General features: G+C 45.1%; 1 protein-coding gene across 2 annotated transcripts in view; it reads left to right on the forward strand.

Moving 5' to 3' along the window:
* Positions 1-24,155, forward strand: part of VMP1 (vacuole membrane protein 1) — a 148,319-nt gene that overhangs the window by 53,992 nt on the left and 70,172 nt on the right. For both annotated transcript variants that reach the window (XM_083379821.1, XM_083379820.1), the window contains one exon: positions 11,257-11,424. In XM_083379821.1, the coding sequence (XP_083235947.1) occupies positions 11,257-11,424 (168 nt within the window). The remainder of the gene's footprint in view (positions 1-11,256; positions 11,425-24,155) is intronic.

Below are 24,155 nucleotides of genomic sequence, written 5' to 3' on the forward strand. Positions count from 1 at the left end.
TAGCAAGCACCCCCTAAACTGGGTTTCATAGGACCTATCAAATCCATAAATACCAGTTCTAATGGAGTTGTGGTTTTAAATCCATCTAACCTATTAGCTGGTGCTGCCCTGCTCTTTTCTCTACCACATACGTTACACTGCAGATATTTCTTACAAGCCTTTAACTTAAACCCATTAGACAAAGCTACAGTTCTTTTTAGTGTATTAAAATTCACATGACCCAATCTTCTATGTAATAAATGAATACATTCATCATGTGGTTTTTGATTTGTACAAGTAGTAGCCATTATTATAGGATCATTGCTAATTACAAACAAACCGTCTTTCATATTAGCTATTAAGTTCACTTCGTTCTTTTGAATAAGACATTCCTCCCCTTGGAAAGTAACTTTAAAACCTGCTTCCAATAATGCCTTAACTGATAATAGATTATAATCACATCTGGGAACATATAGCATTTCCAAATTTTGTTTTAAAAATGAACAGTAAACCTTACCCTCTCCAGAGACCTTGACTCTCCAGCCATTAGCCATAGAAATATATTTTTTACTAGACCTTATATTCTCAAAATCCCTTTTTATTTTTGAAATACAGTGTGTAGCTCCACTATCTACCACCCACCAATTGTGGTTATTAGTAGTTCTATTAGCTACAGCTACATTAATCAGCTTTTTATTCTTTCTATGGCTTTCCTTTCTCTGACAATTACTATTCTGACAAAACTTAGCAATATGTCCCTTTAACCCACAATTAAAGCATTTCCTTAAAATATAAGCAGATTCAGTCTTCTTTATTTCTTGTTGCAATGGCTCTCTCAACTGTTTTCTCTCCATACAACATCTTGATTCTTCCAACAACCTTCCAGTTATTGAAGAAACAGTTAGGTCTTCTTTGGACAAAACCTCCAAGGACGATACAAAGGCATCGTAGCTCTCATCCAATGATGATAAAATGATGTAAACCTGGTGAAGCTCTGAGAAAATAAGTTCTTTTTCTTGCAGTTCCAACAAAGTTGCTTTTATAAAGTTAAGGTGAGCTAACATATCGCCATTCTTTTCCAGTCTAGCTCTAAATAGCTTTCTGGTAAGATTTATATGAGCACCAACACTGTCCCGAACAAAAATCTTTTTCAACTTAGCCCAACATTTAGCAGCAGATTCTTCTCCACGCACATGGACTAGCTGTTGGTCTCCTAATGTTAGCCCAATGATAGATAAAGCCTTATCATTGTCTTTATTGAAGTCTACAATCTTCTTGTTATCTTCTTCATTAGTTGGATCCCAGGCAGTTACATCAGGAGGATTATGGACTATTTTCCAAAGACCTTGATTTTGTAATAGCAAACTACATTGTGTAGACCAGGATACGTAGTTTGACCCATTAAGCCGGGTAATGCAGAATGGATTGAATAGTCCTTGTGCCATTGTCTGAATTTGAAAACTCAGTTAGGAAATATAAATACAATACTGTGCCTGTCCTCAGCACCACACTGGATCTGGGCCCATAACCATTGTTAGGAATATGTTGTTGAAAAAATGGTTTGTTTAACAGAGTATTATTAATACACAGTGGAAGTTGTACTGGGACTTTTAGGCAAACAGTAATGCACTAACACGAGTTTTATAACTTATTTTTACTCAGACAACAAAAAGAAACACAGTAAGAAATAGTCCAAGTATCAATCCAGTATCATGCACATAAAAGTCAGTCCATAAAAACATAGTATCAAAATACAAAAGCTGCTTACCAATATCAAAAACGATATACACTGTAGCAAGCAGTTGATTCTTGAGAGAATAAATATCAAGTTAGCAAACAAGAGAACAAGAGGTATCCAAACACTAACATCAAACACATATACAAGAGCAACTACGTGTAACATCTAACTCTCTTTTATGTGGAATAATTACAGCCACACCCTTAGGCCGTTTAACTCCTTAAAGGTGCTTTTACTCCATTATATAATATTGTCACCCAAATCAAGTTTAATCTCTAACACTTCCCACAGTTCATCTATCACCACTTGGAGGCTGGTCATGCTCTTCTCTCTTCTGTGTTTCCCAGCATGATGGACTTGCCTGTAGAGCTGAGTCTTCACATCATGTGTCTGAAGTACACTCATCCTAGGGCAGGCTAGAAAGTTGAGAAAACATCTCCGAAGAAGGTCGACGCAGACCATTTATTGCCAGAAAACACAACACAGATACAGGTGGTCCCCAACTGATGGCCACAGTCGAGCTAAAGATTTACGTTGCTAAGCGAGATAGCACTTGTTAAGTTAGTCGTGTGGTTGTTAAGTGAATCTAGCTTCCCCAATGACTTTGCTTGTTGGGAGGTTGCAAAAGCGGATCACGTGACAGCGGGGAAATGCAACCGTCCTAAGTCCATGGCAGTTGCCAAGCCGTCTGGATTTTGATCATGTGACCTCAGGGACCCCACAGCCCTAAGTGTGAAAAATAGGTCATAAGTCGCTTTTTTTCAGTGGCGTCGTAACTTCAAACAAGTCACTAAACAAATGGTTGTAAGTCGAGGACTTTTGTATTGGGTTTTTTTTTTGTAGGGTTTCCTTTTTTTATTTTAAATTGTTGTAAACCAACGAGAGTCACGCTGGTGAGATGGGCAGCTACATCAATCGAACAAAGCAATAAATTTCCCATGATGCTGTTTGCAGGCCTGTTAGAACAGAGGCCTCACATTTGCGGTGTTTCAATGTTGTATCTTTGAACTAAAGTCAGGGGTAGGCAACCTTGGCTCTTTTACGACTCGTGGACTTCAACTCCCAGAATTCCTGAGCCAGTCATGCTGAGGGGAAAGAGAGAGGTTTCCAAGCTGAGCCAGGCTGGCTCAGGAATTCTGGGAGTTGAAGTCCACGAGTCATAAAAGAGCCAAGGTTGCCTACCCCTGGGCTAAATGAATGGGAAACCAGTTACACTTAGCAATCATGTTTCTAACTTAACAATTGCAGTGATTCACTTAGCTAGCTGGCTGGCTGGTGTGAATGTGTGTTGTTGCTGGGGTGGGGGTTATTATTTTATTTTTATGACTTTTTATTTCTTTCATATTGTGCTTTTCTGCCTTGTGAGCTGCCTTGAGTCACCGCCACGTGCGAGCAGGCGGCAGTATAAATTTTCTAAATAACATAAATAAATAACAATTATCTAGCTTAGCAATGAACATGTCGGTCTCAGTTGTGGCCATAACTCAAAGACTACCTGTCTTAAAAAAATTAGTGAAGCTGAGGGAGAAATGTGAATTGCTTTTTTCTCTTTCTCTCTCTCAGAAAAGTTAGAACTGTTGGCCACCCTTTCATGTTAAATGAGAGGAGATCCAGAATTGATTAAAAGCTTCTGGACACAATGCAGTTGGCTGGTTTGAGACATGGGGATGGCCACCATCTGAGGTGATCTTAAACCACAAAAGATCAGGTTGTCTAATAAGCTGGATGGTTGCCTGCTATTTTCAGAACCAGGCAGTAGATGTGGGAAAGGCCCTCGGCTCTCCTGCCCATATATGTCCTTCAAACTATTGTGTTATTTAGTTATGAGTCATCTAGAAGAGGCGGGCTATAAATATTTAAATTATAATGAGTCAAGGATTCATCTTAATGCTTTCACCCTTGCCCTACGTTAGGTCAAAATCTCCTTGAAGCCCGTGCAACCTTTTCTCTTTCAAAATCCAGAACAAATCTCTCCCCTTTCACTTTTCTTTTTTTTTTCTTTTTTCTTTTGGCTACTAATTTCTCCAGGAAATGGACTTTAAAAGTTGACACATTGCTAGATCCATAACTGCGGTTCCTTCCTCAGTTGAGTTTAGGTTGCAAGTTCTTTGAGGCAGAAAGCGTAGAGTTAATCTGTAATCGGCAATTGATGTGGGTGCATAGAAGTGGTTTCACAGACATGATATAATGCCAGGTGATCATTGCTTTTTTTTAATGGGCACCAGGCTCTCCTGAACTGGGTGCTTTCAGATGGGTGGACTTGGGTTCCCAGATTTCTCCAGCCAGTCTGGCAGTGGTTGATAATTGTGGGATTTGAAACTTTCAAATCTGCAGATCTTCCAGGGTGGGAAGACTAAGGTGCCCTAAGGAATCCAGTTTGATACCTCTGTCACAGCATGAGTCGTTCTTCTGTTAGGCAAATTCACGTTAAAAAAAAAGATGTTGAGACTCTAGAAAGAGTGCAGAGAAGAGCGACAGAGATGATTAGTGGGTGGAGCCTAAAAATACAAAGAACAATTGCAGGAATTGGGTATGTCTAGTCCAGTGAAAAGAAGGACGAGGGGTGATATGATAGCAGTCTTCCAATATCTCAAGGGCTGCCCCAAAGAAAAGGGAGTCAAGCTATTCTCCAAAGCACCTGAAGGCAGGACAAGAAGCAACAGATGGAAACTGATCAAGGAGAGAAGCAACCTAGAACTAAGGAGAAATTTCCTAATAGTTAGAACAATGAATCAGTAGAACAACTTGCCTCCAGAACTTGTGAATGTGCCATCACTGGAGGTTTTTAAGAAGAGTCTGGACAGCCACTTGCCCATAATGGTATAGGGAAGGGGTCTTCAAACTTGGCGCTTTTATGACTCGTGGACTTCAACTCCCAGAATTCCTCAGCTAGGCACGCTGGCTGAGGAATTCTGGGAGTTGAAGTCCACGAGTCATAAAAGGGCCGAGTTTGAAGAACCCTGGCTTAGGGTCTGATCCTTTCAAACTCTATTGTTCTGTTATTCTGATAAATAACAGACTTATTTTTCAACCTTTCGGTAGCTTCTTCAGCTACTCCTATAACTTCTTCAGCTCCACTGTTCTTAGGAGGGATTAGCATGGTTTAGCAGCTATGCAGCCCAAGCATTTGGGGACAGTTTTTCTCAACCTGAGCAACTTTTAAAGAGGTGTGGACTTCAATTCCCAGAATTCCTCAGCCAGCCATGCTGGCTGGGGAATTATGGGACTTCCAGGTTCACGGATCACTGCAGTTGTTAAGTGAATCTGGTTTCCCATTGAGTTTGCTTGTGAGAAGATGGGCAAAAGTGATCACATGACCCAGGACACTGCAGCCGTCATAAATATGAGTCGGTCTCCAAGCATCTGAATTTTGAGTCGCGTGATCATGGGGATGCTGCAACAGTCATAAGTGTGAAAAAGGTCACACGTTCCTTTTCTCAGTGCTGTTGTGACTTTGAAATGAACAATTTTAAGTCAAGGTCTACCTGTATATTAATCACACCATGAGATGGGTAGCAAATACGAGAGAGAGAGAGAGGACAGATAGATAGATAGATAGATAGATAGATAGATAGATAGATAGATAGATAGATAGATAGATAGATAGATACATAGATAGATAGATAGATGATAGATAGATAGATAGAGGTATAGACATAGATATATAGATAGAGATAGAAATAGATATAGATAGATAGATATAGACAGATAGATATAGATGGATGGATGGATGGATAGATAGATAGATAGATAGATAGATAGATAGATAGATAGATAGATAGATAGATAGCCGTGAACTATATATAAATATTGGACTAGAAGATAATGTATGAACTGCTCTTGAGAAAAGCAAACCAAATATAGAATAAAACCAGAACTCCACACTTATCCAGCCTTCTTGTGGCTTCAACTGGTAGATCAGCAGCTGCCACTTGCCTCCGTACCGAGCCATATGGCAACCTATTTTTGAAACGGTGGTGTCCTGGGAAACCAGAACTGCCTGGCCTAGGGGGATCTGCTCTTGAGGAGGCAAAATTATTTGCAATTGGGCTTTCCACATTTCACGTTTTAAGTTGAGAGCAATCCAGGTCGACTTCTTGTTTTCTGTCCAGGGATAACTGCTATATGATAACTCTGTTAATCTTAAGTACAATAATAGGAAGTGTCCATCATCAGTACATCTTGCAGACATTTCATGACCAAGCTAGGTAATATCATCAGTGCTAGAAGGGAATGGGGTTTGCAGGGAGGAGGAGGACTGTGGGTCCTTGAAGGGAATGGAGTTTGCAGAGGAGGAGGAGGAGAACAGTGGGATTTTGGTTTTCTTGCTGATGTTTCATGACCCAGCTAGGTAACATCATCGCTGTGGGAAGGGAGTGGGTTTGCAGAGTAGAGGAGGAGGAGGAGGAAGAGGAGGAGGAAGAGGGGATGGAGGAGGACTGTAAGGTCCTTGAAGGGAGTGGGGTTTGCAGAGGAGGAGGAGGAGGACCATGTGGACTCTTGAGTTTGGTTTTCCTGCTGATGTTTCATGACCCAGCTAGGTAACATCACAGCTGTGGGAAGGGAGTGGGGTTTGCAGAGTAGAAGAGGAGGAGGAGAGGAAAGAGGAGGGGGAGGAGAAAGAATACTATAAGGTCCTTGAAGGGAGTGGGGTTTGCAGAGGAGGAGGAGGAGGAGGACCATGTGGTCTCTTGAGTTTGGTTTTCCTGCTGATGTTTCATGACCCAGATAGGTAACATCATCGCTATGGGAAGGGAGTGGGGTTTGCAGAGTAGAGGAGGAGGAGGAGGAGAAAAAGGAGCACTGTAAAGTCCTTGAAGGGAGTGGGGTTTGCAGAGGAGGAGGAGGAGGACTGTGGGGTCCTTAATGCTCTCTGAGCTTGGTGGTTTTCTTTCATGTCCCAACTAGGTAGCATCATCCCTGCTAAGAGGGAGTGAGGTAACACTGATGGTGTTACTTAATTGGGTCATAAAATGTCACAAGGAAACCACCAAGCTCAGACAGCACCAGGGACCCTACACAGTCCATCCCTGAGCTACAGATATTCTCTTCTATTAGTAATAGGACTCATAGAACAGAGAATTTGTGTCTCAAGATTCAACGGCACCAAGGTCCTCACGGTCATAGAACTTTCTGACAGGATTCCTGTTAGATCTTCCCCATCGCATTTTAAGATCAAATCTGGGCAGATTGCCGTCAGTCAGCTGGACTGTAGAAAGAATTGGGATTCGCTCCATTGTTTATCTGGATAGGAAAGTGGAAAGTGGAAATCTCAGACAATATGGAACTGAAAGAACTTATCTCCTGTAGAGACTTGAAGGGAGTGACTGAGTGAAGTAGGACTTGGTCTCCATCAGAAGATCCAATCTGGGCCTGCCCGAGTGGGAAGGGACCTTGGAGGTCTTCTAGTCCAGCCTCCTGCTCGAGCAGGAAACTCTATTGCCAACGTTGCGACAAACTGAACTGAAGCCATTTTCACTTCGTCTTGGTTGCCATGTATTTAGTTTAGAAGAAGGGAGGTGTGTGTGTGTGTAGTTTTCAGTTAGCCAAAACAATTCAAATGCGTGGGAACCAAGGTCAGTGCTGATAACACTTTGGCGGGCTGGAGAGCTGGGAGGAGAACCCACGTTTTTATGGTAATCGGTGAATGTGATTTTATGATTAAACTGGGGTGGGAATTGCAGCTGATACCTTTGTAAACAAGGGGAGGGGAATTTAGTTTTGGGTTCATCTTTGTACATGCCGATATTTTGTAGCCAAATAATGTTCTTTAAGGAAGAAATCCTTGCCTTGGAAGTTCTTTTAATTGGTCTCATCTGCCGGAACCAGGACATCTGTCCTGTTTCAGACAAATGGCGGCCCAATCTCTTCTTAAAAAATTCCAGTGTTAGAGCATTCACGACTTCAACACAATTTCTCTCTTTTAAAATATCCCCGCCAACTCCCCATAACTGCTCAGATGCTGGGCATCCACTGCTGGGCCCGTCAGAATAATAGAACAACAGAGTAACAAAGTTGGAAGGGACCTTGGAGGTCTTCTAGTCCAGCCCCTTGCTCAAGCAGCAAACCCTATAACATTACAGACAAATGGATGTCCAATCTCTTTGTTAATCAACCCATCCCACCCCCGTGTTGGAGTACCCACAACATCTGGAGGCAAGTCGTTCCGCAGCTAACAAGAAGGCTGGCTTGGGCACTCAACAGTGAGAAACTGGTGAAGCGGGCACAGCAGCGCCTGCATTTTGTCCGTCGCATGAGAAAAGCACATCTTCCTTCCCCTGTCCTGACCACTTTCTACAGGGGGACAATCGAGAGCATCCTGTCATACAGCATCACAGTCTGGATTAGAAGCATCCCTGCTTCAGACAGGAAGGCGGTGCAGAAAGTGGTGAGGACGGCGGAAAAGATCCTTGGCAGTTCCCTCCCTCCCATCCAGGACATGGCACAGAAGCGTTGCTTGAGCAGGGTCCGCAAGATTGTCTGGGACGCTACATGTTCTCTCCATGACCTGTTTTCCTTGTTACCTTCTGGGAATGGGGGGTGCCTTTGTTGTATCCAAAGCAGAACATCCAGATTCAGCCATAGTTTCATTCCATACAACATCAACCTTGTGAACTCTCAAGCTGCTTCCTTCCATTACATATTCAAGATGGGCAGTGTTTAATATTTAATATTTATTTGTTATGTATATGCAAGGGTATGGGTCTATACATGTGTTGTGTATGGTATGGTTAGGTGTGTGTCATGTATGTGTTCCACTTTGAGAGCGGGCAACTAAATTTCATTTTTGATGTGTGCCGTTGTGCCCACAGTAAAAAAAAAAATGACACAAAAGGTTATCTTATCGTATTGGAGAAAATACAGGCAGTCCTCGGCTAAGCAACACAATTGTTAAGTGAGTTTTGCCCCATTATACAACCTTTCTTGCCAGAAAATCAGGAAACAAGTCATTGGAAGGATCTCTCTCTCTCTCTCTCTCTCTCTCTCTCTCTCTCTCTCTCTCTCTCTCTCTCTCTCTCTCTCTCTCTCTCTCTCTCACACACACACACACACACACACACACACACACACACACACAACCTCGACCTTTGCTGTAAGTCAAAATCTAGGATACTCAGAGGAACAAATAATTTGTCCCAGGCTTGCCACCCCAACGTTGTGATGACCTCATGAGTGACTGTTGGACAGGCATTTGGGAGTCATCGTTCCCGGCTGAAACTGGCCAAGCAAAAATAAAATTCTCACGTAAGGTTGGGATAGAAGAGTGAGTCCTTAGTCACACTTTCTCCTTGCCTTTGTTTGCTTTTATTGCATTTTATTCTTCCTCCTCCGTTTATCTCCCCAGCCTTTCTATAGGAAGGAAGGTAGCTTTGGCCACAGGCCAGGGCCTCCCCACCACCCCCGCAGTGCTGCCAGCACAACCTCTGAGTCATGGGGGGGGGCAGAGGTGGGGAGGGGGGGAAAAACCCTGAAAAATAGTTCTCCAGAGACCTTAGCACAATTCTGCCTTGTAAATTAATGGAAGGAGACGACATGCCTTTTGTACTGTGGCTGGACTCCAGCGAATTGTTTGGGGAGTGTGATGGGAACTGGAGTCCAACGCTGAGGGCACTCTAGGTTAGGGCATGGGGTTATAATGGGAACTTTGTTTATTAGGAGTCCTTGGTGCTCTCTGAGCTTGCTTCTTTCCTTGCAGATAATTTCATTACCCAAACTAGGTAACATCATCAGTGCTAGAAGGCCGTGGGGTTTGCTCTCAGTTTAGAATGAGAATAACAGAGTTGGAAGGGACGTTGTAGATCATCTAGCCCAACCCATTGCCCGAGCAGGAGACCCTATACTATTTCTGACAGATGGCAGTCCGGTCTCTTCTTGAAAGCTTCCAGTGATGAAGCTCCAACAACATCTGAAGGCAGTCTGTTCCCTTGGTTGATTGTTCCCACTGTCAGAAAATTCCTCCTTATTTCTAGGTTGAATCTCTCCTTGATCAGTTTCCATACGTTATTCCTTGTCTGGCCTTCAGGGGCTTTGGAAAATAGGTTAATAATAAGAATAATAATAAAGTTGAAAGGGACCTTGGAGGTCATTTAGTCCAACCCCCTGCTCAGGCAGGAAACTCTATACCATTTCGGACAAATGGCTGTCCAGTCTCTTCTTAAAAACTTCCAGTGTTGATCCCCTTCTCTCTGTGACAGCCCCTCAAGTATTGGGACACTGCTATCATGTCTCCCCTGGTCCTTCTCTTCACTAGACTAGCCATGCCCAGTTCCTGTAACCGTTCCTCGTATGTTTTAGCCTCCAGTCCCCTAATCATCTTAGTTGCTCTTCTCTGCACTCTTTCTAGAGCAGGGGTGTCAAACTCACAATGTCACGTGACGTGTCGCGACGTGTCGCGACTTTTTTCCCCCATTGCCAGCAATCGGCTGGGGCCGATTTTTGCTATGATGCATCCAGCCCACGGGCCAGCAATTTGACACCCCTGTTCTAGAGTCTCGACACCTTTTTTGGAGTGTGACCAAAACTGGGTGCGGTAATCTAGGTGTGCTCTTACTAAGGCTTTATACAGTGGCATTAGTACTTCACGTTTTACATTCTGGTGTCTTTCCCTGTCAATTTTGGCGTGGATGGTCTTAGAGATTGGCTCGGGTGTTTAATGTTGGCTTCTTTGGCAGTTTCTTGACTGGGGTGTTGTTTACTTGATTGTTGGCCTGATCTTGACCTTGGAGTAAACCTACTCTGATCTGGGTGCTGATTGCTGGTGGAGAAGCGCTTGAGTCTTTTTGTTCCCTTTTTGGCTAATTGATTATCTCTTTTGCATAGTCCAAGGGTAGGCAACCTTGGCTCTTTTATGAGTCGTGGACTTCAACTCCCAGAATCCCTGAGCCGGCATGGCTCAGCAGGGAAACCTCTCCCTTTCTCCTCAGCACGGCTGGCTCAGGAATTCTGGGAGTTGAAGTCCACGAGTCATAAAAAAGCCAAGGTTGCCTACCCCTGGCCTAGGCCTAGGCCGCTTTATGACTTGTGGACTTCAACTCCCAGAATTCCTGAGCCAGCCATGCTGAGGGGAAAGAGAGGTTTCCAAACTGAGCCATGCTGGCTCAGGAATTCTGGGAGTTGAAGTCCACGAGTCATAAAAGAACCAAAGTTGCCTACCCCTGGCCTAGGACTAGGCTGCTTTATGACTCGTGGACTTCAACTCCCAGAATTCCTGAGCCAGCCATGCTGAGGGGAAAGAGAGGTTTCCAAACTGAGCTATGCTGGCTCAGGAATTCTGGGAATTGAAGTCCACGAGTCATAAAAGAGCCAAGGTTGCCTACCCCTGGCATAGCTTATGGTCATTGTTAATGTCTATTGAGGATGTTATCTAGCTGGGTAATGAAATGTCTCAAGACAACAGGCAAGCTCAGAGAGCACCAAGGACCCCTCATTTCAGCTCTGAGCTACAAATATTTTCCTTTATTGTTTATTTATTGCAAATGAAATGGATTGCCACCCGTGGTTGAATTCTGCCTCCCCTGCCCTCTTCTTCCCCTCCGCAGGGCCCACATATAGCGTCGGTGACACTGGCGGCTTATGAATGTAACTCGGTGAATTTTCCCGAACCGCCCTACCCGGACCAGATTATCTGTCCCAGCAAGGAGGGAGTGGAAGGATCCATTTCGTTATGGACCATCATGTCCAAAGTCAGGCTGGAAGCCTGCATGTGGGTAAGACTGACACAAATCCTCTCAAGTACATGTGCTATAACATACACACATACACAAAAGCAAAGAGTAAGGGACAACAATAGGGAAAGGGAAGAGCTGAAGAACCGAAGAAGCTTCTTGCATGAGAAGTGAAACGTCTTCAAGGAAAAAACAAACAAAGGAAGTCCAGTTGCCTCTTGAAAAAGCACCTTTGGGATATCTTAACTCTCATGGTCTCTGGCTTCTTTGAAATGTGGCCCCTCCCTCTTAGGAATCCAGACAACCTCCCATCATACTGAGGTTCAACAAATTCGCCTGGCCTACAGATAAATCGGGCTGAGGCTTTTGCATTAAATCAGGGGTAGGCAACCTTGGCTTCTTTTAGGACTCGTGGACTTCAACTCCCAGAATTCCTCAGCCAGCGTGGCTCAGCATGGAAACCTCTCCCTTTCTCCTCAGCATGGCTGGCTCAGGAATTCTGGGAGTTGAAGTCCACGAGTCATGAAAGAGCCAAGGTGGCCTACCCCGGCATTAAATGGTCGCTGAGTTTCAGCTGCCACCAGGTAGTAGACTGGAACTGTGGAGACTTGAGTGAGAAACAGGACTTTGGAAGGGGGTCATTGAAATCGAGCCTAAACATTTAATTCTGAATGGGCTATTATGCGGGCTCTGAATCTCAGTGTGTGCATTTTTTATTTAATTGGATGGACAGGTAGTCCTGGACTTAGAACAGCTCATTTAGTAACTGTTCGAAGTTACAACAGCGCTGAAAAAAGATGACTTGTGACTGTTTTTCACACTTATGACCATTGCAGCCTCCCCCACCGTCATGTGATCAAAATATAGATGCTTGGCACAAGTGACTCACATTTATGATGGTCGCAGTGTCCCGGGCTCACAAGATCCCCTTTTGCGACTGTCTGACAAGCAGAGGCAAAGGGGGAGCCAGATTCACTTAACAACCGTGTTGCTAACTTAACAACTGCAGCGATTCGCTTAACAGCTGTGGCAAAAAAGGTCGTAAAATGAGGCAAAATTCACTGAGCCACTGCCCTGCTTAGCAGCAGAAATTTTGGGCTCCCTGGCTGTTGTAAGTCACACTTAGAAAGAAAGGTGCACATTGAATCAAACCTTAGCGACAGAAATTTTGGACTCGGTTGTGGTCGAAAGTTGAGGACTGCCTGCATTCCTTGCACTGAGGCCATGCCGATGTCAGGGTCCCATCACGCATTGTTTGAGGTGTATTTATTTGTGCGCTCTTAACCGAGAGCCACCCCTGAGGCTGCCACAGGCTCCTGCGTAACGGCTCTGGAGAAGGAAGGCAAGCCGCAGCCAAAACAGGCGCAGTAATTGGAAATTTTTTTCCCCCGATTTCTTGGGAGTCTCCTTCACAGGGCCAGCCGTGCAGAGAGACGCCTTCCAAGAAAAATAATAATAAAAAGAGCTACAAAATGTTTCGGCTGCTACCGGAGAAGTGTGTGTGACTTGTGCTTCCCCCCCAGGGGAATCTCTTGTTATCTGATGTCACAACATGTTTTCTGCTTGGCTTTGTTGACCGAGGCTTAAAAGCCCGCTTGCTTCTTTCCTGTGAGCTAAAGAGGCTGGCCGGTGACCCTCTTGATGTTTTTCCCCCTTTGTCCTAATTAGAGTTGGAACTGGAGAAGCCGGCATGCCGTGTGTGTACTCACACCCATCCACAGAGCACATGCACAGTGTTGTCGTTCTTGCTTCTGCCCAGCAGGCTAGTTCCCAGTGGGAACACGTGGCCAGCAAGAGATTTATTGATTGATTGATTAAATTTATGTGCTGCCCATCTTTCTCTCTACCGAGAGATTCTTTGGGCTGCTAAATAAGTAGGCTTCCCATTGGCTCCTACACATTTATTTATTACATTGATATGCTGCCCTTCTCACCAGTAAGGCAACATATATGTTGGCATCACCTGCAACAGATTTGGAAGGGACTTCCTGGAACATCTCCAATGCTCTACAGAAGTGCAGAGAAACCAATTAAACCATTCTTTGAGAGATGTCTTTTGTTAAAAAAAACCAACAACCTGGAGAACCCACAGAATATTACCCATCCAACTAGCTAGCTAGCACTAATGACATTAGCTAGATTGGTAATGAAACGTCTACAAGAAAACCACCAAGCTGTGAGAGCACCAAGGACCCCACTCATCCAACTGTTGGTTAGATCAGGGGTCCCCGACTTGTGGGCCACAGCCTGCTACTGGGCTGTGGCTGTTGGCCACCAGGCTGCGAGAATGGCTGGCGCCACTCACGCTAGCACTGCCATGTGGGCGCTAGCAACCCTGTGTGTGCATGCGCACAGGCGCTAGGGCCGCCAACAGCATCATGCAGGCACTAGTGGGACATTTGCGCTTGCACATGGGCACCAGCGCCACTGCCAGCACCACAATGCGTGCCCGGCTCACATGGTCATTAAATGAATTGAGCTTCCCCCTTGGCTTTGCTTGTCAGAAGCCAGCTGAGAAGATCACAAGTGGGGAAATCACATGAGCAGGGAGGCTGCAAACCATTGTAACTACATCCTGCTTACCAAGCACCCAAATAATGATCACATGACTCCGAGGATGCTGCCATGGTCATAAGTGCGAGGACCAGTCGAAATTCACTTTTTTCCAGTGCAGTTGTGACTTTGAACAGTCTCTAAATGAATGGTTATAAGTTGAGGATTACAGGTATAGCGATTGGGGCCAAAGTGAGCCTTCTCTCTTCCTCCTCTTCCATATACAGGTAGTCCTCGACTTACAGCCATTCATTTAGTGACCATTCAAAGTTACAACACTGCACCGCAAAAAGTGACTTCAGTCCAATTTTCACATTATGACCATTGCAGCATCCTGTTGTGATTCCTCGCCAGCTAGTGGATCCGGCAGCTGAGTCTGAGGAATCAGAGGAGGAAGAGGAGGGGCCTGGAGTGACATCAGAGTCAGAGGAAGGCTCTGAGGAGCTCCGAGACTTACAGTCGGACGAGGAGCCTGGCCCCTCTACTCGCGCTCAGGCTGAGACACAGCTGTGCTGGGAGCCTGAGTTGGATAGTGATGAAGCACAGTTGGGACCAATCCAGGATGCATGAAAGCGCAGGCAAGAGAAGCGAGTAGGACAGAGGAATGCAATGGGGCAGCTTCAAAGGCAAAGGAGAAGGCATTAGGAAGCCACCCCTTGGCTGAATTATAAAAGGGAAGGTGTGGGAGGTGCTGGTTGCCAAAGGCAACCAACCGTTCATGTGGAGGATGGAGTTTCTGTGAACTCTGCTTGTTTCCGTTGGACATTGACTCAGGTCTGTGAGAATAGAAGGGGTTTGAGTTTTTCTTGCGGTTCCTGCCTGCTTGATTGGAAGAGGGGTTTCTCCTTGTGAGCATAACAAGGACTCACGTAGGCTGGGACAGAACACATCCCCATGGTCACGTGATCAAAATTTGGGCGCTTGGCCACTGGCATGTACATATGACGGTTGCAGTGTCCCAGGGTCAGGAAATCAACTTTTGCGACCTTCTGACAAAAGTCCATGGGGAAGCCAGATTCACCTAACAACCGTCGTACTAACTTAACAACTGCAGTAATTCACTTAACAACCATGGCAAGAAGTGTCATTGAGTGGGGCAAAACTCACTTAACAACCGTCTTGCTTAGCAACCGAAATGTGGGGCTTAATTGTGGTCGTAAGCCGAGGACTTCCTGTATGTATCCAATCTGCTTTCAGCAGCATCTTTTGGCCATCAAATCCCACAGGGCAAACTGGACATTGCAACATGGGCTGCTTCTCCTTTTATCCATGGTTTGCTCTGGGGTCCCGTGAGCATCACCCAGGTTAAAACCAGAAGAGAAATTTCTTCTTCCAACCAGCAGTTTGTTCTTTAGCTGAAATATGCCCCACCTTGTACTGTTTTCGCTCACCCTTTTACAAATAGATGTGATAAGGATGACAAATCTCCTCCAAGAGAGCGGCTTGGTGGGCTTCTGTTGCAAGGGAAGGTGGAGAAGAAAAATAATATCTTTTCTGCTGAAAGGCTGAGTTGGATGTTGTCACCGTGACTCAGAAGTTGAAGCTGCAGCTGGGACTCTGTTTAATGTCTGGGAAAAAAAAGGATGAGGGCAAGCACATTTTCGAAACAACTGCCCCAGACTTGAAAAAGAACATTTGACAACAGTCACAACTCACAAGTCACAAACAGAAAGAATCTGCAGCTCCGGGTTTTTTTTCTAGAGAGCTTATTATTATTTATTTATTAATTCGGTTTATATACCGCCCTACTCCCGAAGGACTCAGGGCGGTTTACAAGGCAAAATTTAAAAACAATACAATATAAAATTAAAATTAAATTAAATCAAGTCTAGCCCCCCAAAATTAAAATCACAATTTAAAAACATGAAAACCCCTCAGTCCAGGCCAGATAGCTCAAAGAGCCAGGTTTTTAGGTCCCGGCGAAATGAACGAAGGTCGGGGCCAGTCCGGAGTTCCGTTGGCAGTTGATTCCATAGGGCAGGCGCGCCCACAGAGAACGCGCTCCCCCTGGGGATCGCCCGTCGGCAATCCTTGACCGGCGGTACCCTGAGGAGGCCCTCTCTGTGGGAGCGTGCAGGACGATGGGAAATTGACGCTGGCAGCAGGTGCTCCCTCAGATAATCCGGGCCCATGCCATTTAGGGCTTTATAGGTCATCACCAGCACCTTGTCTGGGCATTTTTAAAAATTTGACAAATAACATTTATGACCGTTGCAGCATCCCCAATAGTCATGGGGTCAAAATTCAAATGCTTGGCAACTGGCTCGTATTCATGACGGTTGCCAGGACCCCAGGGGTCACGTGGCCGCCTTTTGCAACCTTCTGAGCAGCAAAGTCAAAGGGGGAGCCAGATTCACTTAACAACCGTGTTACTGATTTTAACAACTGCAGTGATTCACTTAACAACTTTGGCAAGAAAGGTCATGAAAATGGGGCAAAATTCACTTACCAAATGTCTCACTTAGCAACAGAAATCCTGGGCTGAACTGTGCTTGAAAGTCGAGGGCTACCTGTAGAATATTTATAGCTCAGGATTGAACTGTGGGGTCCTTGGTGCTCTCTGAGCTGGGTGGTTCTCTTGCAAACGTTTCATTACCCAACTAGGTAGCATCATCAGTGTCTGAACACCACTGCACTGATGACGTTACGTAGTTGGGTAATGAAACGTCTGCAAGAAAACAGCCAAGCTCAGAGAACACCAAGGACCCCACAAATAAACTGCCCATTAGAGATTGAGGTGACACAGTCCTTTCTTCCTGGTCTGATGTTTTGAACACTGGAATGGGACAAAAGATGGTGATTTAATAACAAATGGAGCAAACCATCTAAGTTTATTTATCCATTTGATTTATTTACCACGTCAGTTTCACAAGGGAAAGAACAATATTCTACCGTATAATTAAATCTATAATAAAGGCAGTCCTCGCCTTACAATCATAGTTGAGCCCAAAATTTCAACAAACGGTGCAGCATCCCCTTGATAATGTGATAAAAAAATTGGGACGCTTGGCAACTGACTCGTACTTACGACAGTCACAATGTCCTGGGACCATGCGATCCCTTTTTGCCACCTCCTGACCAGCAAAGCCAATGGGGAAGTCAGTCAGTTTCCCTTAACAACCATGTTACTAACTTAACAACCGCAGTGATTCCCTTAACAACTGTAGCAAAAAAAAGGGTCGTAAAATGGGGCAAACTCGCTTGGCAGCTGTCTCACATAACAACAAAAAATTGGGGGCTCCGTTGTCATAACTCAAGGACTACCTCTAAAAATAAAGGTAGAGAAATGTACACCGGTTGCTGTGCCCCAAATCCTCACCCGTGACCCAAGTTGGGTGGCTTTCAGGACTCCAGAACCAAGTCTTGAAGTACCTCCTGGGAGGTCTGCTGTAACCTTGAACAGTCACTAAGCGAGGACTACCCGTTTTGCTTTCTTCCACCCAAATGGGAAGCTTTTGTCACTCCTAATGCAAACAGGTGGATACATCCGCTCGTGGCAAGCTCTGCCTCCTTCCGCTGAACCTCCACAGCCAACTTTTCACTTGTTTGTAGTGGGTGGGCCTGGTTTATTCCGTTCAACAGCCAGCGCAGAAATATAACCAGTTTCAAATCCCTTGTTCACCTAGGCCAGGGGTAGGCAACCTTGGCTCTTTTATGACTGGTGGACTTCAACTCCCAGAATTCCTGAGCCAGCCTGGCTCAGCTTGGAAACCTCTCCCTTTCCCCTCAGCAGGGCTGGCTCAGGAATTCTGGGAGTTGAAGTCCACGAGTTGTAAAAGAGCCAAGGTTACCTACCCCTGCACTAGACCAAACTCTGCAGTAGAGTTTGCCTGCAATAGCAATAGCATTAGGCCAGGGGTAGGCAACCTTGGCTCTTTTTATGACTCGTGGACTTCAACTCCCAGAATTCCTGAGCCAGCCTGGCTCAGCTTGGAAACACCTCCCTTTCTCCTCAGCAGGGCTGGCTCAGGAATTCTGGGAGTTGAAGTCCACAAGTCATAAAAAGAGCCAAGGTTTGCCTACCCCTGACCTAGGAACACCTGAGCACAGGTGACGACGAACCGTCAGGTTACCTAACAGTGAAAATTTAGAGCCTCCAAATTTAGACGGCTCCAGCTATTCGCTCTTTGCTAAATGCTCTAGCAGGGGATCTGTTTCATGGCGTCATGTGTTCTCTGTGCATTCTGTTTTGCATGTGACTGGACAAATTCAGGGAAAGTTCATTTTCAGTGCAACCTTTTTTTTAAATCCCCCCCCCCCTTCGGTTAGCAACACGAAGCCAAAAACAAAAGGCTTCCTTTTTTTTTTTACAGTGGAAAACACATTTGTTTTCCCTTAGTTTTTTTTCTTTCTTTTTTTTAAATGACATCATCAGAACCCAAGAAGCTGCTGCAAATTAATTGCTTAGCCAGGAAGAAATAAGTCGTTTTCTGGCTCCTTTCTCCAGCTTCTCTCTTCCAGATTTCCACCCATTTAAACCAATTTCTTTTGTGTTCCCTGAAAATAAACGTTGCTAAGAGGGGGGCTGCTTCCTCTTTGCCTCACAGAAAATGCCTCCATCAATCCTGTAAAGCCAGCCACGGTGTGACAAGGCATTCACTTAATATATATATATATATATATATTTTCACAAGTTAGCATTCCCAAATGTTCTGGGAAAGCATTTTTTTCCCAGAATCCCCAATCAGCATGAAGGAAGCTGGATTAAATCAAGGAGAAGCATAGAGGATTTCTTTTCTTGTTTTTATTTACAAGTACTCCTCGACATACGACCTACAGTTGAGGGCAAAATTTCTGTTGCTAAGCGAGACATTTGTTAAGTGAACTTTGCCCCATTTTATGACCTTGCTTGTCACAGTTGTTAAGTGAACCGCTGAAGTTGTTACTTCGTTCAGTGAATCACTTTGCTGGTCAGAAGGCCGCAAAAGGCGATCATGTGAGGCCCCCGAGGACACTGCAACCGTCACGAATATGAGTCCGTTGCCAAGTTTCTGAATTTTGATCACGTGACCACGGGGATGCCGCAAAACGGTCGTGTGAAAAATGGCGATAACTCTTTTTTTTTTTAGTGCCGTTGTAACTTTGAACGGTCACTAAATGAACTGTTGTAAGTCGAGGACTCCCTGTATTTATTAAATCTGAGTGTCACCCGTGTCGCTGTGAGGATGCGTTCCCTTGGTACACTCTCTAGAGCAGGGGTCTTCAAACTTGGCCCTTTTATGACTTGTCCACAAGTCATGAAAGGGCCAAGTTTGAAGACCCCCGCTGTAGAGAATCAGTCAGATTTTTACCTGGCTAGTCCTCGACCTACAACTCTAATGGAGCATGCCCATCATGGTCGTAAGCCACGAGGGTCATAAAATCGATTCTTTGGTGTTATGCCAGGGGTCTTCAAACTTGGCAACTTTAAGACTTGTGGACTGCAACTCCCAGAATTCCTCAGCCAGGAGACACTGAGTTCTAGTCCTGCTTTAGGCATGAAAGCTGGCTGGGTGACTTTACGCCAATCACTGGAAGACAAGGGGTTCTAATCCCGCCTTAGCCGTGAAAGCCAATTGGGTGATTTTAGGCCAATTACTGGGAGACAGTGAGTTCTAGTCCCACTTTAGGCATGAAATCTGGCTGGGGGACTGGGCCAATCACCAGGAGACAGTGAATTCTAGTCCTGCCTTAACCACGAAAGCCGGCTGGGGGACTTTAGGCCAATCACCTAAAGTTGTTTTGGATAGGTTGTATTTTTTTTGTAAAAATAATAAAGCAGGGATGCAAACAAGGAAACAAAAATATTCCTGGGAAAAATCCCATTGGTATGCGACATTGTTTTGCTTTTATTAAGTCCCAAAGATGTGAATTTTTTTTTCCTGCAAAAACCTTGAGGCCTCAAAGTTGCCGGCTCTTTTTCTGTGGCTCCTAGGTTTTTTTAAAAATTACATTTATTTCTGTTTGCACTGGTTTGTAAAATAGTCTCTTAGCACCAAATCACAAGTGTGTGTGTGTGTGTGTGTGTGTGTGTGTGTGTGTGTGTGTCGGGGGTGGGGGAAGGGGTCCAAATTATCACAGCGCACAAGTCTGTAACTGTAGCTTGCACCTGCTTCTGATGTGCAGCTCCGCCCCGGTTTCAACTTTCATTCAACCTGTTTATGATCTGAAATTTTTTTCTTTTTCTTTTAAACCCCCTTAAGACTAGTAAGTGGTCAGATACCCTGATACCCTCCTTTCCCCCACTTGTCCCCTAGCCGTGTTGAAGCTTCCCCCTCCCCTGCACCATGCAGCTTGGCTGGCTTGCTTTGAGTCACTCGGGGCCACTTCCTCCTAAGGGGACTGTTCTGCGGTGCATCTGCGCCTGGCTTGTGGGCTGTGTGGCCAATTTATGAAGATGTGCTTGGATGGGCAAGGCTGCTTTTCGAGCAGGTGGTGCTTTACTTCTTGCCAATTCGGGGCATATTGTTTGCCTCCACATCTCTTAAAATGGACATCTGCTTAGCCTTATCCTCCCCATCTTCTCAGCCCTTTGAGGTAGACCAGGCTAAGGGACAGACCCCAGGGTTTTTCCCAAAATATGGCTTTCTTGTGGTCAGGTCTGTGAACAGAATCTTAAAAGTCTCCTCAAAGATTCGCTGCCACTTTGGAAGGACCACGAGGACAAGGCAGGGCTGAACTGAGTCTCTTTTCTCCTCTTCCGTTTTCCTTTCCCAGAACGGTGCAAACCATTGTCTCTCTCCCTCATCCTTCCCAAGCCGCCTTCCTTGATAAAACCTTGGATTTTGCAAGTGGCCTCGCCAGGGATAATGGAAATTGGAGGCCTCTCCTATCCGGAGGGCATTTGGCTGCTTTTATTTATTTATTTTTATTTATTATTTATTTATTATTTAGATTTATATACTACCCTTTTAAAATTAGAAGATCTCTTCTGTCTTATAGGCAGGGCAACCCGGCCCACCGTTTAGCTGATGTTGTCTGACTAGAATGAGCTTTAATTTTATGGGGGACTCAGGGATGCTAAAAGGGCAGCTTACGAAGAAAATATTTCTAGCACAAGGGTGATCTGTGGAGTCCTTGATGCTCTCTGAGCTAGGTGGTAACATGAATAGAATAGAATAGAATAGAATAGAATAGAATAGAATAGAATAGAATAGAATAGAATAGAATAGAATAGAATAGAATAGAATAGAATGAGATAATAGAATAGAATAGAATAGAATAGAATGAGGTAGAATAGAATGGAATAGAATAGAATAGAATAGAATAGAATAGAATAGAATAGAATAGAATAGAATAGAATAGAATAGAATAGAATAGAATGAGATAGAATAGAATAGAATAGAATAGAATAAGGTAGAATACAATAGAATAGAATGGAATAGAATAATGGAATAGAATAGAATAGAATAGAATAGAATAGAATCTGAAAGGGACCTTGGAGGTCTTCTAGTCCAGCCCCCTGCTCAAGCAGGAGAACCTATACCATCTCTGACAAGTGACTGTCTAGTTTCTTCTTAAAAGCCTCCAGTGATGGAGCGCTCACGATTTCTGGAGGCAAGCTGTTCCACCGGCTAATTGCCCTCACTGTCAGGAAGTTTCTCCTTTGCTCTCTGTTGATACAGGTGGTCCTTGAGTGACGACCACAACTGAGCCCAAAATTTATGTTGTTAAGTGAGAAATTGGTTAAGTGGGTTTTGCTCCATTTTACGACTTTTCTCGCCACATTTGTTAACGTGAATCAGTGCAGTTCTTAAATTGGTACCACGGTGGATAAGTGAATCCGGCTTCCCCATTGACTTTGCTTGTCAGAAGGTCGCAAAAGGGGATCAGGTGACTCTGGGAACCTGCAACCGTCATAAATGTAAGTCAGTGGTCAAGTATCCGAATAAACCACCTGACCACAGTGATGCTGCAACGGTTGTAACTGTGAGAAAGGATCGTAAGTCACTTTTTTCAGGGTCGTTGTAACTTTGAACGGTCAGTGAAAGAACTGTTTGTAAGTTGAGGACTACCTGTATACTAGTGCAGGGGTCCCCAACCCCTGGTCTGTGGACCGGTACTGGGCCACAGTATGCCAATAACTGGTCCACACAAACAAGCAAAGCCCCATCCGTGGGATGCAGGCAGCACACAAAACCATGCCCCCTCCAATCCGCGGAAAACCTCTCTCTGTGTAACTGGTCCCTGGTGCCCAAAAGGTTTGGGGCCTCTGATCTAGGAAATCCCTGTTACCAGATGTGCCTCTTAAATGATTAATTTCCAGCCGGATCTTCAGGGAAACCACCCAGTTTGCCAATACAGGTATTCCTCAACTTACAGCCATTTGGCTCAGTGGTGGTTCAAAGTTACAGCGGCACTGCAGAAAGTGACTGAGGAACGTTTTGCACACTTACGAACGACCGTGCAGCGTCCCCAGACTCACGTGATCAAAATTCAGACATTTGGCAATTGACTCACATTTACGACGGTTGCAGAGTCCCCGGGGTCACCTGATTCCCTCTTGGCAACCTTCTGACAAGCAAAGTCAGTGGAGAAAGCAGATCCACTTAACGACCAGGTTACTAATTTAATAACTGCAGTGATTCACTTAACAAATGTGGCAAGAACAGTCGTGAAATGGGGCACAACTCAACAAATTTCTCATTTAACATCCGCGGGATGCAGGCAGCACACAAAACCATGCCCCCCTCCAATCCGCGGAAAAATGTCTCTCCGTGTAACCTGTCCCTGGTGCCCCAAAATGTTGGGGACCTCTGTTCTAGTGGCTTGCCCCATCAGTGTATGGTGGGAGAATGTTTCTTCCTTGGTGGTTCCTTGATTAGGATATTATGTTCTCTGTCTACCTATCAGCTCTATATATCAGGGCTATATATCAGTCTATACATCGGCCCTGTCACTGGCTGAGGCATTCTGGGAGTTGAAGTCCACAAGTCTTAAATTGGCCGAGCTTGAAGACCCCTGGCCTTAAGGAGATGTTTGTGGAGATGCTCAGTCCTCCAGGTCCTGGTTGTCCCAAAGGTGCTTTTCAAAAGGCAGCCGGACTTTCTCATTTTTGTTTTCTGTGAAAACGTTTCGCTTCTCATCCGAGAAGGTTCTCGGATGAGAAGCGAAAGGTTTTCAAGGGAAAAAAAAAACCCCAAGGCAGTCTAGTTAGCTTTTGAAAAGCATCTTTGGGACAGCCTAAAGCAGTGATGGCGAACCTTTTAGAGACCAAATGCCCAAACAGCAACCCAAAACCCACTTAGGTATCATCGGGTGCCGGTGGGTGTGGCCCATTGGGTGGGCGTGGCCCATTGGGTGGGCGTGGCCCATTGGGTGGGCGTGGCTGTGGTGGTAACGGCAGACTGGGTGCGACTAAAAAGTTCAATCAGTCAATTCCAACTTTGCGAGATCTTTTTTTTTCTCCCTGCGAGAAGTTGATTGATTGATTGAACCTTTTTTCGTTTTTTGCACACGGCGGCGGAGGCCTAAAGCGAAAAGGTTTTATAAAACCCAGCTGAAGGCCTAGGACTGGGCCGATGGCGCACGTGCTCACAGAGAGGGCTCTGCGTGCTTGCAGGCCTAAAGAGATATTTTTCATGGCCCAGAGAACTTTGTCTCCCCCTCCCCCCCTCCCAGACTCTTGAACCATCCTTGCCCCTCCTTTTTATTTATTTTTATTTATTTTTATTTTAATTACATTTATATCCCGCCCTTCTGCAAAGACTCAGGGCGGCTTACAAGCTTAGCAGTAGCCTTCATTCTATGTATATGCCTGCTTGTTAGGGCTTTTACACACACCCCAAGCGGCATTATTACAAAGTCAGCTTAATTGCCCCCAACAATCTGGGTCCTCATTTTACCTACCTCGGAAGGATGGAAGGCTGAGTCAACCTTGAGCCTGGTGGGATGCGAACCTGCACTAATTGCAGGCAGCTGGTGTTACTTAAGGAGGCATTAGCCCACTGCTCCACCAAGGCTCTTGAATGACCTTCTCATTCAAACAGGAATTTCCACCTTTCAGACCCAAAGACTTTCTCCATGTGACACCCCACCCCCCCATGCGGGTTGTAACGAGAAGATAAACGCCACCAGGATGTTTGCGGTGGCAAGCATTTTTGAACAGCACAACAGAGAGAGGGGGGGGGGCGAGTGTGTGTGTGTGTGTGTGTGTGTGTGTGTGTGTGTGTGTATCAAAATAGCCCTGACAAACACAAAAGGAGCCACAATGGTCCTCCAGCAGCTGCCAACAAAACAAA

Source organism: Vipera ursinii (assembly GCF_947247035.1).
Source record: "Vipera ursinii genome assembly, chromosome: 1".
Lineage (NCBI taxonomy): Eukaryota > Metazoa > Chordata > Lepidosauria > Squamata > Viperidae > Vipera > Vipera ursinii.